This window comes from Glycine soja, chromosome 9, assembly GCF_004193775.1.
Source record: "Glycine soja cultivar W05 chromosome 9, ASM419377v2, whole genome shotgun sequence".
Lineage (NCBI taxonomy): Eukaryota > Viridiplantae > Streptophyta > Magnoliopsida > Fabales > Fabaceae > Glycine > Glycine soja.
The window spans coordinates 26,264,795-26,283,364 of NC_041010.1; the positions used below are offsets into that span (position 1 = coordinate 26,264,795).

The 18,570-nt window shown below is 32.4% G+C and overlaps 1 protein-coding gene and 1 long non-coding RNA gene across 6 annotated transcripts; both read left to right on the forward strand.

Annotated features, from left to right (window-relative positions):
• The first annotated feature begins 6,052 nt into the window (after window positions 1-6,052).
• Window positions 6,053-8,766, forward strand: LOC114425418. Its single transcript, XR_003669222.1, has 4 exons — window positions 6,053-6,141; window positions 6,215-6,280; window positions 8,186-8,245; window positions 8,673-8,766. It is a non-coding gene; the product is annotated as an uncharacterized LOC114425418 (long non-coding RNA).
• Window positions 8,767-12,574: 3,808 nt separating this feature from the next.
• On the forward strand, window positions 12,575-16,805 carry LOC114425417. Of its 5 annotated transcripts, none has more exons than XM_028392339.1 (10): window positions 12,576-13,582; window positions 13,697-13,838; window positions 13,930-14,004; window positions 14,177-14,409; window positions 14,522-14,740; window positions 14,836-14,928; window positions 15,006-15,110; window positions 15,295-15,588; window positions 15,670-15,728; window positions 16,549-16,805. In XM_028392339.1, the coding sequence occupies exons 2-9, from the start codon at window positions 13,703-13,705 to the stop codon at window positions 15,724-15,726; spliced, it is 1,212 nt and encodes a 403-aa protein (XP_028248140.1). In that variant the 5' UTR covers window positions 12,576-13,582; window positions 13,697-13,702; the 3' UTR covers window positions 15,727-15,728; window positions 16,549-16,805. The 5 variants fall into 5 exon arrangements, with proteins under 5 accessions (XP_028248142.1, XP_028248140.1, XP_028248138.1 ...); XM_028392337.1 differs by lacking the exon at window positions 16,549-16,805 and adding an exon at window positions 15,833-16,254; XM_028392338.1 differs by lacking the exon at window positions 16,549-16,805 and adding an exon at window positions 15,868-16,254.
• The last annotated feature ends 1,765 nt before the right edge of the window (window positions 16,806-18,570 follow it).

The following is an 18,570-nucleotide window of genomic DNA, read 5'->3' on the forward strand; positions in this document are numbered from 1 at the left end:
ACTTCCTTGGTATTGAGGTGGCCTAGTCAAGAGATGGGGTTGTAATCTCTCAGAGGAAGTACACCCTTGACATTTTGGAGGAAACAGGTATGCAGAATTGTAGACCTGTTGATAGTCCTATGGATCCAAATCTGAAGCTCCTAGCAGATCAGAGTGAAATGTATCCTGATCCCGAGAGATATAAGAGACTTGTGGGAAAACTCATTTATCTCACCATTACAAGGCCTGATATTTCCTTTGTTGTTGGAGTGGTGAGCCAATTTATGCAAAATCCTCGTGTTGATCATTGGAATGTTGTTGTGCGTATTCTTAGATACATTAAGAGAGCTCCAGGACAAGGATTACTTTATGAAGACAAAGGTAATACACAAGTATCTGGGTATTGTGATGCAGATTGGGTTGGCTGTCCTATGGATAGGAGATCCACATCCGGATATTTTGTCTCAATTGGAGGGAATGTTATTTCTTGGAAAAGCAAGAAGCAAACTGTTGTTGCTCGATCTAGTGCAGAAGCTGAATATAGATCTATAGTTGTGGTTACATGTGAACTTATGTGGGTCAAACAAATTCTTGAAGAGTTGAAATTCTTCAAAGTGGTGCAAAGGAAGCTATATTGTGATAATCAGGTTGCTCTTCGCATTGCTTCAAACCCAGTCTTCCATGAAAGGACCAAGCACATAGAGATTGACTGTCACTTTATTCGGGAGAAGCTACTGTCTAAAGAGATTGTCACTGAGTTCATTAACTCTAATGATCAGCCAGCAGATATTTTGACTAAATCCTTAAGGGGACCTAGGATTCAGTTTATATGTTCCAAGCTTGGTGCATACGATTTATATGCTCCAGCTTGAGGAGGAGTGTAATAATTAGATGTATCTTTAGAATAGATTTCTTTGTTTATCTTGTTGTAGAAGACAATAGTGTGTCTTGTCTTGTCAAAGCTTGTCAAGTTGTCTCTCTCCTTATTGTATATATATATGTTATTTGAATGAAATAAAAGCTAAGTTAATGAGTGAACAATTTTCTTCCTCACAAAATCAAAGCCTGTGGATGTCTTATGTCTTTCTATTTTTCATGAATTTTTCTTTTACAGAAAAATCAAATGATTTTTTTTTTAATAAAAGGACTAGGAAGCCTGATTTGAGCTCTTTATGTGATCTTCATTCTTTTCTTAAATGCGAAATCTAATTAGTCTTGGCTCATTTTTTTTTTGTTAATTTTACTTGATTTTTGGTTTGTTCTCCCCAATGTTCATTTTTCACTTGCTATTTTTTCATGAAAGGACTTATATTGTGTCTAAAGTGAAGCATTTTTTATTGATGTGTTGTAGTATACAGAGAAGCAGCTTGACATGTTATCATCTGATGTTATCTTGTGACACTTTTAGGGTGATGTTGGATGTGGAAAAATTGTTGTAGCTTTTCTTGCATGCATGGAAGTTATTGGCTCTGGCTATCAGGTTGGTCCACCTTTTATATTTGGCTTCCTTTTTGTTTGTCTTATTACCTTGATTTCTCATTAGATTCATGGATGTATAACATATGGTAATTGGGATTGCAGTACAAAATATTTTAACATTTAATTTATATTAGAAAAATTATCACCTTCCTGTTGTTAATTGTCCATCTCGCATCCATCCAGACATTTAAACACTTCTAAAACATAATTAACCATTAGACATTTCAGTTATCTCAAATACTATTAACGTCTCGTGAGGCATATTTAATCATTAATGCTACAAGTACATGTTGATAATTGTAATATAATTTACTCTGAATCACTTTGTGAAGCAAAGTTAACCAACATTTCATCAATCTCATAACATTAACCACTTATGAGGAATATTTAACCAATAGTACAAAATGATAATTGTATATTATCACATTCATTTATTCTTAATCACTTTTGAGACAAAGTTAATCATATTTACACGTGTGTGATGGGTGGAGAATTTCCATGGGTATAAATATCATTATTCTTTATATTAATGTTAATATTAGGTTTTCTTTCTCATGATAGGCTGCCTTCATGGTTCCAACCGAGTTACTTGCGATCCAGCATTATGAACATTGAATGAGGTCCCGTGCAAGCCAACTGTTGCTTTACTCACTGGTTCAACCCCACCAAAACAATCACGGATGATTCGTAAGGTATGCTTTATTAAAACATAAAGAATGTCCAAATGATGTGAATCCAGTTATTCATTTCTTGAACCTGCATGGTATTCTCATAATTTTACCTTTTATGGTATTACAGGGTATCCAGACTGGAGAAGTCTCAATGGTCATAGGAACCCACAGTTTGATAGCAGACAGTGTGGAATTCTCAGCCTTACGTATTGCTGTGGTAGATGAGCAGCATCACTTTGGTGTGATTCAAAGAGGAAGGCTTAACAGTAAGGTGGTTCACATCTTCAGGATTTAAATATGGTTATATTATGCATGCACAAATGCCCATAATGTGAATGCACCATTATATGTGGTCTTTTGGATCAATTTTGCCATTGAGCTATATGAAAGTCATGAACAGAATGAAATAATTTACTAGATAGAGTGAAGTACAAAGTACACTGTGATGTTCCATTGAGCAAAGCAATAACAAAAGATCATTCCATTCCCTCTGCATATCTAATAACTAATATGGATATTCCCTTACATGTACTAAATATTGACGTGGCTATATTTTAAAGCAGTATCATAGTTGCATAATCTAATGGAATGACTACTTCTAGGTTTAATTTATGTACATATATTTTGTGATAAAGGCTACCTTGGACAAGAGGGTCATGTGATTTATGGTGGACCACTTTTGTAGACCCTTAGATTTATCTGATCCAACAACAATTTGGTGCACCTTCTGCAGCAGATTATTTTTTTCTTTTCCCCTTCATTTTTTCTTTCTTTCTCCCTCTACCGCCTAAATCCTCCAAATCATCCAACTCTACAAAAGTGGTCCACCATAAACCACTTGAAGCTCTTGTCCATGGTAGCCTTCGTCATATTATGTTTGAAGTTTAATATTCATATAAAAATGTTGGTTTTACCATTAATAAATAACTAGAATTATTTGCATAGTTAAGTATAAATGTAGATTATACTCATAATTGGAGTAATACAAATGACAGAAGACTGAAGACTAATGCTGTTTGAATATTTTGAATAAGGTTATAGTGATACAAATACTTATTGGACACAAAACAAGTAGTCAAGTTTAATTTAACATAGTAAGTGATGTTTAAACTTTAAACTCCATTATTGTTTGTTCCTTAAAAGATAAGTAGATATAAAATTGAGTTTGTTTCCTTTCCAATGGATGGTTCATGGCAAAATATATTTACCACGATCTAAAATACCAAAGTTATGTAATCAGTTAAACAAGATAATTACTTAAATTTTAGTTCTTTGGAGTAACTCTGAAAAGGCAGATTGATGATCATTTGTGAGGCTTCTTAAGAGTTATTCAGTTGGGTAGAATAGAGAAGTATAGGTAACTATGGCACACATTCATGTTATGTTTTTGTGGAAATTATGTCTTCCTTGTCACTGCAAATTGCATCTTGCATACCACTTATATTTTTTATTGTGGAAAGTAATGCCTTCATTGCCCTTTTCCCTTTTTTGTCTGAGATTTTTAATGCTATTGTTGTGGTGGCCTAACTTTTCTCTTTTAGTTATACTGTGCATCTTCAAATTCAAACATGGAAGATGCCATTACAGATGATTCCTCTAAGAGTGATGCTTATATGGCCCCACATGTTCTTGCCATGTCTGCTACTCCTATTCCAAGAACACTTGCACTTGCTTTATACGGTGACATGACAATGACACAGGTACTAATTTTTCCCGTCCATGATTTTGATGCTAGACATCTTTTGACTCTGTCCCTCTAGGTGTGTTCTTTTGCATTGAATATGTTTGAAATTTTTGTGTCTACTTGTGAATTGATTTGTGATTTGCTTGCGAGAAAAATTCTCAACCTTCTAATTTATATTATACATAATCAAATAGAGATGTGGAAATGAGCTTTGGAAAAAGTTTTGCAGTGGTAAGCAATAGGTCCACTGGGTAAACATAGATTAAGGTTTGCCTCTTATTAGGCTCTAGATATCATGCTAAGATAAAAGAGAACATATGATATGAATGAATCTGTATCTGAATTATACAGTGGAGGAGCATATATTTATTTGAGAAGTCGCAAATACAAGGATAATTACAAGAATATATTGTGCTCTAATTAACATAATCTGCCCTATTTACATTGTTACTACAATTACATTATTTGCAAACCGAAAGACAAAGACTAGTGTGATTAAAAAATAGGGAAATGTCAACATGTATAATCAACATTTATCTAGTCTTATTCTTTGTCTAAGATCTTCATGATCCTGTGCATTATATTTAGGGTTAGATTTGGGTTTTTTTAATATCAATAATATCAGCTTTTTAAACTTCAGAGGGATCCAGAGTTTCTGTGGAATTTCATTCTGATTCTGGGGCTGAAAGACTCATGAACTCAATCATACTTTTCTTGTGTTATGATATTAGATTGTCTTGCCTGCTTTTCTGTCTTTTCTGATGTTTCTTTTGTTATTCTATTCTCAAAAGAAAATATTATAAATAAGAGAGCCTTTACAAAATTTGTGAAAGATTCTTTTTGTTGATTGTTCCATTTTGGTTTGTTTTTCCCATTTTCACAATTTAATGTGTAAAATCATTTTCTTTTGAAAATGCTTTCTTCTTGCCTTGCATCACCGATAACCGACTTACCTCCGGGAAGAATTCCTGTTCAAACATTTACCGTTGAAGGAAACACTACAAGAAAAATAACCTATGCCTACAGACGTTTTTTTGCTACAGACATACACTAGTGTAGGTAAATCTCAAAAATACTTTTACCTACAACTAACTAATGTAGGTAAAACTCAACCACTTATACCAACCATTATTTGGTGTAGGCAAATTCATTAAAACTAAAAAAATACTTCTACCTACAACTATGTTATGTAGGTAAAACTCCAAAAAACTTGGGCCTATGAGTGATTAGTGTAGATAAAACTCAAAAGAATTACTACCTACAGAAGCACAGTGTAGGCAAAATTTTAAAAAACTTATACCTACAACTACGTGATGTAGATAAAATTTCACAAAATCTATGTCTATAATTAGTTGATGTAGGTATAACCTCAAAAGCCTTATACCTATGATTGTTGGTGTAGGTAAAACTCTTTAAGACTATTTGAATTTGAATACTAGTCTCTTGTTTTTTTTAGTAAATACTCAATCTCAAAAAATAATTTTCAAAATCTAGTACAAAAATTGAAAAGTTCCACTCATAAATAATTTTTAAACTCACTTTAAAAATATATAAGAATAAATTGAACTATTAAAAAAATAAATGGTCAAATTGAATATAATAAAAAATGTAATGGCAAAAAAATATATCTTAGCTTTCAATTTAAAGTACCAAATCCATCACCATTATTTTACAATCTTAAATTTCGCACCAGTTCTTGAGTGTTTCTACCTAAAATTTAAAAAATGACAATTGGATGATGAAAAATGTATACTTTGTACCACTAATGTTTCCTTGTTTAATTTACATAGCCGTGGTCTTCAGACGTAAATATAAAATTAAAACTTTAACCATGTTTTAGGATAAGATAATAATCAATATCCAAACGATTTGTTTAGTATGGATTTCAACATGAATTCCACTTTTGTCCCGCTACTGAGATACTTTGGTTTTCCATTACGCGTTGGCTTCTCTTTCATAATGTGTTTCTATAACTAACCAAAATTAATGTCAATTATGCTAGATAACATTTTGATTTCAAGAAGTAACAGCCAAGAAACAAAAATGGGGATAAAAAGCCTGATTGGTTTCTTAAAAGAGATTACGCGACGAGAGATTTTTAAATTCCAGTGAGAAAATGACAAATAATCTTTTACAGAAAAAACAAGAGGCATGAGCTTTAATATTTGTTCACGCGTATAGATCACTCTTCGAGCTCTCATCCTCTCTCTTCCTCTCTCTTCGAGCTCTCATCTTCTCTCTTCCTCTCTCTTTGAGCTCTCATCCTCCACGGCCCCGTGTTAATGCTTTAATCTGTAACTCTCTTTCCATTCAGAGGTTACTACTATTGTACGTTTTTCTTTCTCACACTCTTTTTTATTTTTCTTTAACCTAAAACTCACTCTTTCCCCGGTTTCTTCAGAACTCCATTCTCGGCTTTCTTCGAAGCGTTGAGCTAAGGGACTTGAGGACTGAAGACAGAATCACTGTGAGTTTCCTTTTTGACGTTTGTTTGTTTGTTACATCAAAATTTTCGCCACCACGCAGTGGTATTTTTTTTTGAGTTTGTATGTGACTTTAGGTTAGGAAGGAAAAAAAAAAGGGATTGGAAACTTGGCCTTGGATTGCAATGTTACTTAGTATTTGTTCTGTTCAACAATTTCGCATCGTTGTATGTACTTAAAATTTGATAGAATTTAAAGCATTTTAATTTGAAAAGATTGTTTCTAAGGGAATGGGGTTGAATCATTTGCCCTAAGCCCCTAAGTTAATTTGAATTCAGTTGGGGATTTAAGTCACTAAACTGTGTTGTAGGAGATATGTTAGTTGCCTGAACCTCTGTTCATGGCTTTTTTGAAAACCTATTCAATTCACATTGTTTCTATTGGTCCAAGTTTCCCATATAGACTACACTCTGTATGATTGAATTAATTATTATTTTGTGAGAATCTTACTTTGTACTCTGTTAGATCTCTATGAAGTTGAATATTGGGATTCGGCTTTGTACAGACCTATTATTAGTTTATTATTATGTCAAAGTTAGATTACATGATTGCTTATATATAGTTAACTTAAGGTGAGAATGAAATCCATGTAGTTTTGAGCTGGTTATTAGAGAACCTAAGACCAATAGCTTCAAATAACCCCTCTAGAAAATTGGGCTCACTTGGTGGTATGTTAAAATACACATCTGTTGAAACTTATTCAGTCCTTCAAGCAAGCTGCCTTCAACACTGGTTTTAAAACTGGCAAGCACTTAGGAGAAACAAATTGACAGCTAGCACTTTTGCTGCTGCTATTGGGTTCATAGTAAAAAAAAATAAAAAAGTGGGCAGGGTATTTTCTCTGTGAATTTTCGGTTCTCAGTTACTAACTTTTACAATGAAAGCATCTTATGGTTTAGTTTGGTGACAATTTTACCTAACATGCTTGGAAGACTGTGGCTAAGATTCTCTTCCTTTTTAATCTTATTGCTTCTTGATTTTATTTCTGTGTCTTTATTTTAAATAATCTCAGACTTTCTAACATGGAATTGGATTCTCAATTATCGCATAAATTGGAAACTTTTATGTTTAATTGGTTTTTCAACTTTTTACCAATCACGTTATTTGAGTTTGTTATAAAAATTCTTTATTAATAAGTTATATGGGAAACTGTTAAATTGATGTCTCCAGCTGTTAGAGAAGATTCATTCCAGCTGTTAACTGGAGTGAGACAAGCTTAAAAGGTGATAGAACTTAATATCGCATGTTTGGAACTTTTAATTACGTGCATTTTTTTATATACGTGTACGTCTTACCCAGCTTCAATTATATAAACATGCTTCTGCAGTGGTTTTATCTTCAACACTTCTTTCAAAACCAAATTATTAGTGTGATTGTAACAGACACATTTGGTCATTCTTTGAAATTCAATTGGAAGGTGACTTTTGTCTTTTAATTTCTTGTATATGTTTCTTCCTTTTAATTATGTTTCAGACATACAGAGATTAATCTTATAAAATAGGAAGATTTATTTATGAGAATAAACTTTTGACCACGTATTTAAAAAATATAATTATTTGTCCATCATATCACACAATCAAGATATTAGTAAAAATAAATTATCACATAAATGTTTTTACTCAAACAAGTAGAGGATATTTATGATTTTAATAAAGAAATTAAGGAAGAAAAGATATAGCACATTTTTTTTGTGGATTGAGGTAGCCTGCCTACCTAATTTTCCATCTAGTTTTGGGTACTTAATTATAATCACACAACCGGAACATAATGATATTAAGTTTGATCGAAATGTATACTTGATTAGTAGGTGTGTCTTATTTTGTTGTTTTTTGGCTTGTTAGAAGTATGTGATTGTTAGATGTGATTTTTTAATATATTTTTAATTACAGGCATTGGCAGAGGAGATCAAGGCAAGATATGATAAAGCAGCTGTCAAAGTTGTTGACCTGGTAAGTTGGATCCAAATAAAATTTTGGCCATTCCTACATTCCTACATTCCTATTTAATTTGAACTAAAGATATGAGAGAAGGTTAAGAATTTAAAGAAAGTTGATAAAAACTTTGTATATACCATGAAAGAATCTTATAATTGGCCCATAGCTTAGTGCATAAATTATTTCTTATTGATAGCTAAAGATGGATAGTGCCAGATGTTGCTGTCTATGCCAAGATACATATATATGCTCTACCAATAAAGTTGTAATTCTAGTTGAAGCCATTCTCCTAAGTCCTAATCACTAATTCACTATACTTCCCAAGCTTCAATAACATGATTAATATAGACTGCAAGTGTCTTTCCTTCTGCTGTTTAATGGAAAAAGGCATTGCAATATTTGACTATGAGATTATTTGTAATGCTTTGATATATTGTTGTAGATTCTTACACTTCTACAATTTGGAGGATATACACTAGTGCAAAATTCAGTTGATCTGTATCGAAGCTTTGGGTTTGATACACAGCCAGTCCTCATTGGGCTCAACATATTTCAGGTACTTTTCAAAATTATGTTCTTTCCATCTAAATAAAAAAATTTAGAAGATTATCTATTATTATTTGTTAGTTTTTTTTATTCATGAGAACAAAAGATAATTTTAAGATAATTTATCTTTCATTAGAATTTGATATTAAAAATTTAAAAAAAAATCATTGAAAACACAATCTCAATTAAATGAAAATATTTAGGTGATAATGTCATTAAATAAAATAAATTAGTTAATAATAAAAAAGGATCACCGAAAACATAATCTCAACAGACATGTGATTTATCGTAAAAATAAATAAACATGTGATTTTTTCTTATGAGATCAAATGAAGTAAACATTAAGGAAAGAATATACTATTAATTTATTGATTGACCAGTAGCTTGTTAAGCGCCAATATGCTAACCGAATCAATGATCAATGCAATTTTTTTATTTTAACCGAATCAATGATTCAACTGCTAATATATTGGTGGTTGTAGGCTTCCAGTGCATTAGACATTTAGTTATTAGTTAAAATTCTCACAAGAGTCAAAGTTATTGTTTTGGTTCATTAATGCAGAATTAGTACTCTCAATTTGGTTCTTCAAAATTACTTGTCATCATGTTAGATTTTTTTAATTGTCATTAAATTAATCTTGTTAACATATATATGCTATGCTTGTATTCTTGTGTTTTATTTTTCATATTTTGTTTCCAGCTAGGCAATTAAAATAATTTGTCCTTTTCACTGCTAACATTATTAATTTTATAGTTGCTAACACGGTTGTGATTGACTTATACCTGGATATTTTAGTTATATTAAGCACTAATTTATTATGTCTATTTTATTCTACTTTTTCAGTTTATTTTATCAAATGGATAAGAGTTGGATAGACTACAATTCTCTTAATAAAGAGAAGTATATTAGAGGAGTTTTAAACTTTCTAGATTTTGCATTTGCGAAATCGTCAAAGGATGGAAAAATTTTATGCCCTTGTACCAAATGCGTCAATTGCAAGTGGCGCTCTCGGATGAATGTTTATGAGCACATTATTAGTAATGGATTTCTAAAAGGATATGTTACTTGGATCTTTCATGGTGAACAAGTTGGTCCATCTAGTTCTTTAGATACATCCCAAGTGGAAGGGGAGTTTGATCATGACATGGATACATTGGTTCATGATGCATTCACAATGCATGCAACTAATGAGAGTAATGACACATATATAAATATGGAGGATGGAGATTCTAGAGAATTTATGAATGGACCTAGTGTTCAACAATCTGAAGACAATAATAATTCAGAAAAGTTATATCAGATGTTAAGGGAGGCAGAGCAAAGTCTTTATAAAGGTTGTAAGAAGTTTACAAAATTGTCATTCCTTGTACATTTGTATCACTTAAAGTGTCTAAATGGGTGGACTGATAAAAGTTTTTCGATGTTGTTAGAGCTGTTAAGTGATGCATTACCAGAGGAAAATACTTTGCCCAAATCATTTTATGATACAAAGAAGATTATTTCAGGGTTGGGTCTATCTTATGAAAAAATTCATGTTTGTCCCAATGAATGCATATTGTATAGGAAGGATTTGGCTGATGCTGAAATTTGCCCTAAATGCAATTTGTCAAGATGGAAATATAACTCTGATGATGTTGAATGTAGAAAAAAGATACCAGCAAAGATTCTTCGTTGGTTCCCTCTTATACCTAGATTGCAAAGACTTTTTGTATCACCAAAAACAGCTTGTTCTATGATATGGCATGAGGTTGGTCGAACTAAAGATGGACTCCTGAGGCATCCAGCTGATTCATTTGCTTGGAAGAATTTTGATTGTCAGTATCCTGATTTTGCTTGTGACGCTCGTAATGTTCGACTAGGTTTGGCTACTGATGGCTTTAATCCTTTCAAAACTATGGCAATTTCCCATAGCACTTGGCCTGTTATCTTGATTCCGTACAATCTTCCTCCATGGATGTGTATGAAGCAACCTAATTTTATACTTTCATTGCTTATTCCTGGTCCAAAAGGTCCAGGTATGAACCTTGATGTTTATATGCAGCCTCTTGTGGAAGAATTAAAGGAATTGTGGGAAATTGGGGTAAAAACGTTTGATGCATGTAAAAAAGAGTCATTCCAAATGCGTGCTGCAATTATGTGGACTATTAATGATTTTCCTGCTTATGCAAATTTGTCTGGTTGGAGCACTAGAGGCCAATATGCTTGTCCATGTTGTGGTTTTGAGATTGGCTCAAAGTGGTTGCGTTATGGTAGAAAGTTTTGCTATATGTGTCATCGTTGTTGGTTAGAGCCCGATCATAAGTGGAGATACAATAAAAGAGATTTTGATGGAACCCAGGAGTTTAGAGCTCCACCTGATCTACCTAGTGGAGCTTTTTCTTTGAGACAGATGGAATATCATGGAGTTGGGGATTGGTCACCATGGAAAAAGAGAAGTATTTTGTTCACATTGCCTTATTGGCAACATAGTGTGCTCCGTCATAATCTTGATGTTATGCACATAGAAAAGAATGTGTGTGATAACATTATTGGGATGTTGTTACAATTAGAAGGTAAGTCAAAGGACAATGATAAGGCACGCTATGATCTTGTTGATATGAATATTAGAAGCCAATTACATCCAAAGATGCACCCAAGTAAAGGCAAACAATATTTTCCTAGAGCTTGTTACCAAATGACTTCAAAAGAGAAAGAAACATTTTTGGAAGTTCTCAAAACAATAAAAGCTCCTGATGAATATTTGTCTAATATTTCAAGATGTGTGCAAGTGAAGGAACACAAAATATCCGGTCTCAAAAGTTATGATTGTCATCTTTTAATGCAAGAGTTTCTTCCTATAGCTATGAAAGGTTGTTTGCCAGACAAAGTGAGTTTAGCTATATCTGATCTTTGTTGTTTCTTCAAGGAGTTGTGTGGCAAGGTGCTTAATGAGAGTAATTTAGAGCACCTAGAGCATCAAGTAGCTCTAACATTATGCCAATTAGAACAGATTTTTCCTCCATCTTTTTTCACCGTAATGGTACATTTGGTAATCCATTTGGCACATGAAGCAAGAGTTGGAGGACCTGTACATTACCGATGGATGTATCCTATTGAAAGGTATGAATACTTTTTAATCATTTTAAAAAATTCTAGAGTTATAAAGTAAAATGATATTATCTTAATTTGTAACCTAAAATTTTCTTTTTAGGTTCCTTTTGACTCTAAAGTCATTTGTTCGTAATCGAGCACATCCAGAAGGATCTATTGCAGAAGGATATTTAGCTCATGAATGCTTGATATTTTGTTCAAGATATCTATCTAGGGTGGAGACTCATTTTAATCAATTTGCTCGAAATGATGACTCATGTTTTGTGGAAAATGTAAGTGTTTTAAATCCTAGAGGTAGACCATTGGGGAGAAAGAAGCAAGTTGGATTCAATGTGAAGAAGAGAAAAAGAGCTTCTCGGATTTCTCTTGATAAGAAAGCATTGGTTCAAGCACATAGATATGTGCTTTTCAATAGCAACAATGTTGACCACTTTCGAAAGTAATACAATTTTTTTCATGTTCATTTATTTATTGAATATTTGTATAATATCTTTCTATCAATGATAATGCTTACTTTTTCTAACCTTTTTTACATAGAGCCCATACTGATCTTATCAAGAGACAAAATCGTCGATTATCTCCATATGAAGTTGACAAAATTCATAGTAAAGAATTTCCAGATTGGTTCCATGAAAGAGTAAGTTTAGGAAGAATCAATAATATTAAATTTTGCATTCATTTAAAATTTTAACCATTTGAAATAAAATTGTGGTAGGTTGCTCGATTGGAAGAGCAAGACAGCACTCTAGTGGCAAATGATATCAAGTGGTTAGCTCGTGGTCCACTAGAAATAGTGAGAAGATATAGCGGGTACATTGTTAATGGAGTTAGATTTCATACAAAGACACGTGAAAGGTGCTTGAAGACTCAAAACAGTGGCATTGTTGTAACTGTTAAGACATTAAGTTATGCCAGTTCAAGAGATAAAAACCCAAAGGAGGGAGAAATCCACTACTATGGTGCACTAACAGATATAATTCAATTGGATTATTCTGGAAAATATAAGGCTATACTTTTCAAGTGTGATTGGGTTGATATAAACAGGGGTTGCAAAATTGATAACTTCGATATGACATTAGTGAATTTCAATTATTTGCAACATACAGGGAATGATATATGTGACGATCCATTTGTTTTTGCATCTCAAGCTAAGAAAGTATTCTATGTGGAGAATAAAACACAAAATGGTTGGCTTGTTGTTGTGCATGCTAAAATCAGAGATGTATATGATATGGGTGATGAGCAATCCAATGACACGGATCAAGGGAATGAACAAGTCTTACAAGAGATAAATCATAATGATTTGATCAGATCAGAAGCCGATGATAGTGATGATATCATTGAAGTTACAATACCTATGGAGAACATTTTACCACATGACAAGGATGATAATTATATAGATGATGATGAGAGCGATGCAGACTTCTTTTGATTTGTTTTTATTTGTTCTATTTGAACATTTGGTTATAGTTTGAGTATACATGTATTGAACATTTTGTCACATTTATATACTCTTATTCCTTTCTTTAGTTTTTTGTTCTTATTATTCATTACTCTTGTGTTTATTTTTTGTTATGTATAAAAATCACTCACAATATAATGATGTTATCCGTTTTTTATCAAAATTTGTTTCGTTGTTTCCTCAATAGTTTGATTCTTTGTGATTGGAGATTGGTGAAAAAATAGCTTACAAGCAATCTAAATTTGCCTTTTAGGTAATTACTTTATTCTTCTTTTATTTTTTGGCATGGTGTTTAAAAAAATCATAGTCAATAATGTAGTTATATCTAATTTTTATTTTATTTTATTTTTTGGATTGATTTATTCAGCATACTATGGGAAAGCGCAGAAAGTTGAATATCATTCAAAATGATGGTCAATCACAAGCAAAAGAGCAATCAATTGAAAGCTCTACTGAAGTGAACCAAAATAACAACTCTATACTTGAAGAAAATGCACAATTTGAAGGAGGTATAAAGATTTTATTAACTTAATTTCTTTATTTTGTATTAAATTATTTATAACACAATTGTTTATTAACTAAATCAACAATCACAAACAGAACAACACATACAAGAAGATAGTCATGTTCAGTCTCATACTTCTCTTGAAAGTGCAAATGAAAGTTCAACTAAAGGTATTTATACACATATGCTTTTTTGGCTTAGAATTATATGTACAATTCTGTTTGAGTTGAATATCTTTTAGAATATGATAAGATTAAATTTACTAGTGAGTTTCTTTTTTCCATATAGTTCAAATCTGTGTGTGTGTGTGTTTGATAAATGTCATATCCATGAATGATTTAGATAAAAAGAGAACCAGAGGTTATACACATATGCTAGATGTGTGGGACTTGCCAGATGGAGAATTCATACTTGTTGAAGTAGATCATTGGGGCAATCCTATGGGTTGGGAAGGGAAAACTCTACTGAATGCAATTGGGAGCTTGGTAAGGAGACACCAATGTGCTCCTATCAATTTTCTTAGCTGGAAAGACATGCCTAAGGACTATATTACTGACATGGTTGAATTAATTCAGGTCTGATATAAAACTTTATAAGTGTTGTTTCATCTTGCTTCTTGTAAAATTTTATGTCTTCTAATGTCTAACAAAATGATCTTTTTTTGTTTGTTAATGATACTCATAATAGAGTAAGTTTCGATTTGTTCCTGAATTAACTGAACAAACAAAGAAAATATTGATTGATGACATGAGTCTGAAATGGAGGCAATTTAAATATGAACTGAAATCAAAAGGATATGATGAGAGCAAAACTAAGGAGGAAATGATTGCTCACATCCCAGATCCAAGGGTTGATCCTTCTCAATATCGTGATTTAGTACATTATTGGTGTTCTGAGAAAGGGCAGGTATACATGACAATGTCACCAACCTTTTGCTAACATAACAATTATATATTATATGTATATTTTTATTATTGACTTTTTATATTTGTTGGTTATAGAAAATAAGCAAAATCAACAAAAGGAGCCGCTCAAAATATGAGGACTTGCATTGCATGGGAACCAATAATCTTCCAAGACGGATTCATGAGATGGTTTGCCTTTTTTATATTTTTTTATTTTTAAATTGCTTAATACAAATAGGATGATTGATCTTTTTAACTAATGTTAGACTACAAAGGCTAAGGGAGTGCAACCTTCTAGGGCAGAAATTTATATTGACACTCGAACTCGAAAAGATGGAAGCATTGTTACTGAAAAGGCTGCTATTGTAATTGTAAGAATTTTAATTTTTATTTCAATACTTTTTCTTTGTTTTGCTCAATTTTCTAATAGAAGGTTATGGGGTGAGGGGGAGTAACTAATGTGGAGATGAGTTTTGTTTAGTGATATTGAAGTATTCAGGATATTGATGTATGATAATAATTTATAAGGTGTATTTATAAGGTGTATTTATGTAGGATGAACTAAAAAAGAAAATGGTTGAAGCAGAGAGTTCGCAAAATTTACAAAGCACGCAAGATTCTACTGATTGGACAAATGATATATATTCAAAAGTCAAAGGACCTGAAAAAAGAGGACGTGTGCGTTGTCTTGGCAAGCTTCCACATCAAGCAAGTTCATCTCAAAGCTCTTATACAAACAATAGAATTCAAAAGTTGGAGAATTTGCTTGGAAACCTTGTAGCTGTGCTTAAAGTACGATTTGCAGAAGATCCACAAATTAATCAAGTCTTAGAAGCTATAGATCAAGAGGTATGAATTTATAATTCTACTTATTCAACGATTTAACTATGATATGATACTTTACAAAGAAAAAACGTTCTTTTAATTTAGGTACCTACAAATGATTCTACCGGTAAAGATCATCAAACTACAAACAATCTTAGCTAGAGGTGAGTTGAAATATAGTACTATATTTTAACTATATATATATATATAGAATATATCATCATTATGTTATTTTAATAGCAATTGAATGTTATAATTTATGCTTCAGTCTTGTTCCTTTTACTTGAATGATGATTTGGAAAGCCCTCGTGCAATTGGACCCTTCTTTAGGCTCTCACGGTCAAGGAAAAGATGATGGCAGCATCAACCACATGATTATTCTGTTTGTGTCCCCACTATAAATATATAATTGGGTCATCTAATTGATCTTTTCTGGATGGGATCACCTAAATGAATTATTGATTAACTGGACCAGCTTGTGATAATATATTGTTAAATTTACACGTCCCATTTTTCTTTTTTGAGGTTTGTTTTCTTGTATATGTTATTGGGTGATATATACTTGTTAAATACATACTTGAAAGACCTATGCTAAAGCAAGAGTATTTTACAATTGGAATGAGGGTGGGAAAAATGTGAAGCAGAAAAGCAACCTTATTTTCATGTGAATGTTTGGCTATTATTGTTGCATACTCATTTTGTTTGACCATTCCATGTCCTTCCTAGGTTTTAATTATTCTCATTTGCATATCAACTTCATAAAATGTAACCCTTCAACAATTTCTAATTAATTATAAGTTGATGTAATTAATTAGTTGTGCAGAAGTATGCTAGATAAAGTAATCTTTTTGAACTTTCAACAGAAAACACAATCAATTTGGCTTTAGGGTCATCTTAATTACAGTTGTCATGTAGCCCTTTGAAGTATGCCATATCTAGTAAAACTAAAAGCTAAGAACAAATATCTTTCTTGCTGTGAAACAGGCTTCATGGAGTTGCTATAATTTGTTGCTTCTGAGAGAAAAAGGTAGGAGCATGCCAAGCTTATGATGGAAGAAACAGCTAGTTAAAACAAGATTCCAAATTAATTGCTGCACATGCAACATTTTAATACTACTGGGCTCTTTTTTTGTTCCATGATATTACATATAGAAGAACCATGTTCTAAAAACATTCCCTTTTTTGTTCTTAAATCTTGCCACTGTAACCTTTTTCTAGGCAAAAGTGATGTTAATATGTTAGTCATTAGTCATAACTCCACGTGATTAGCACACAGCATATACATTTAATTTGAATTTCAAATTGAGAGCAAATAAATTCTGAGGTCAACCACTAAAGATATGTTTGGATTTCTTCCATTCAAAGCTCACAATCTAGTTACAACAATCACAAATTAGGCTAACAAAAATTTAATTGTATGTAGCAGGTTGTTGTAACTTTTCAAATTTAATTAAGCTCATGTATATTTAATTAAAAATTATAATAAAAAAAATAATGTAATTAGGAACTAGTTTTATTATTATATGACATTTACCTACTGAAGACCGTAGGTACAAGTAAATTGACTTTTACCTACAGTTAGAGATTATAGGTATACATTAATATCTTTTACCTACACATTTAAAATAGTAGGTGTTACCTATAGTGATAGTTAAATTTGACTGTAGGTAAAAATATATCCGTAGGTAAAGCCTATAGTGACAGACTATTAGTTGTCACTGTATACCCCCTCAAAGTTGACGCAAAAAACGTCTGTAGGACAAAGTCCTTTATACATCTACCTACGGATTTTGGACTTCTAGTGACAGATTTTGACTGTAGGTATAAGTCATTTTCCTTGTAGTGAAATGACAAAGGATTGGAGGATGTCTACAAGGTGACAGTGCTTTTGAAAATGTACTTCGTTATGTCTTTATCATTCCTTTTTATGCAGTCAAAGCATTTCTTTCCTTTTTATTAAGTAATTGATAATTTCATAATTTAGGCAATGAAATCTAGATGATGGGCTTCAATATGCCTCTGTATGATGTGCTAGTAGTATCTACCTTCGAAAAGATCAAACAGTTTTATCTTACAATCAGTTATTTATTTTTGGATTCTGCAGTCACTTCTTTTAATCTTTTGAAGTTAATCCAGACCTATGGATGCTTAATTCTTGCAATACAACTTGTATTAGGACTCCATAGGTCTTCACATAGTATGGAAATAGTGTATATATATCAATACCACTTGTACTAATCTTATTATATAATACAAATTAATTTTGTTGATAAAAAAATTACGTACAATATAAGGGGATTGGGGAGGGGTTTAAAGTGGGCTTCATTCAGAAAATTGATGGAAAAAAAACAAGTAGTCATGCTATGCTTACAACAGACTAAGAAGGAAGTGATAGATAAGGCCCTATGTTAAGCTTTGTGGGGCAACTCTGAAGTTAGATGGGAAATGTAGCTAGCAATTAATAGTGTTGGGGGAATCTTGTGTCTTTGGAGCGAGGAAACTTTCAAATTGGAAAAGACGACTGGAAGTGGTTTTGTTTACTTGGAAGGGATATGGGTTGGTGATGGTGAAAAAGTGTCAATAGTGAACATATATTCGCCATGTGTTGTATCTTTGAAAATAAATTTATGGGATCAAGTCAGGCAGCTCAGAGCTGCAAGCATTGGGGGTCTTTGGTGTATACTAGGAGATTTTAATAGCATTAGAAGACCATCAAAAAGAGTTGGACTATGTCAAAGGGAGTAATTTGGGGGTCACATGAATGAATTTAATGACTGGATCGTTGATCTAGAGGTTGAAGATGTGCCTTGTGTGGGGCGAATATTTACTTGGTACAAACCAAATGGGATAGTCGAAAGCAAATTAGACAGGATCCTTGTCTCTGCAAAATGGTTTTCCAAGTGGCAAGGAAGCACTCAATTTATCATGTACCGCAATTTCTTAGATCGCTATCCAATTATGTTGAGATCCATTATTGTTGATTGGGGTCCAAAGCTGTTTTGGGTT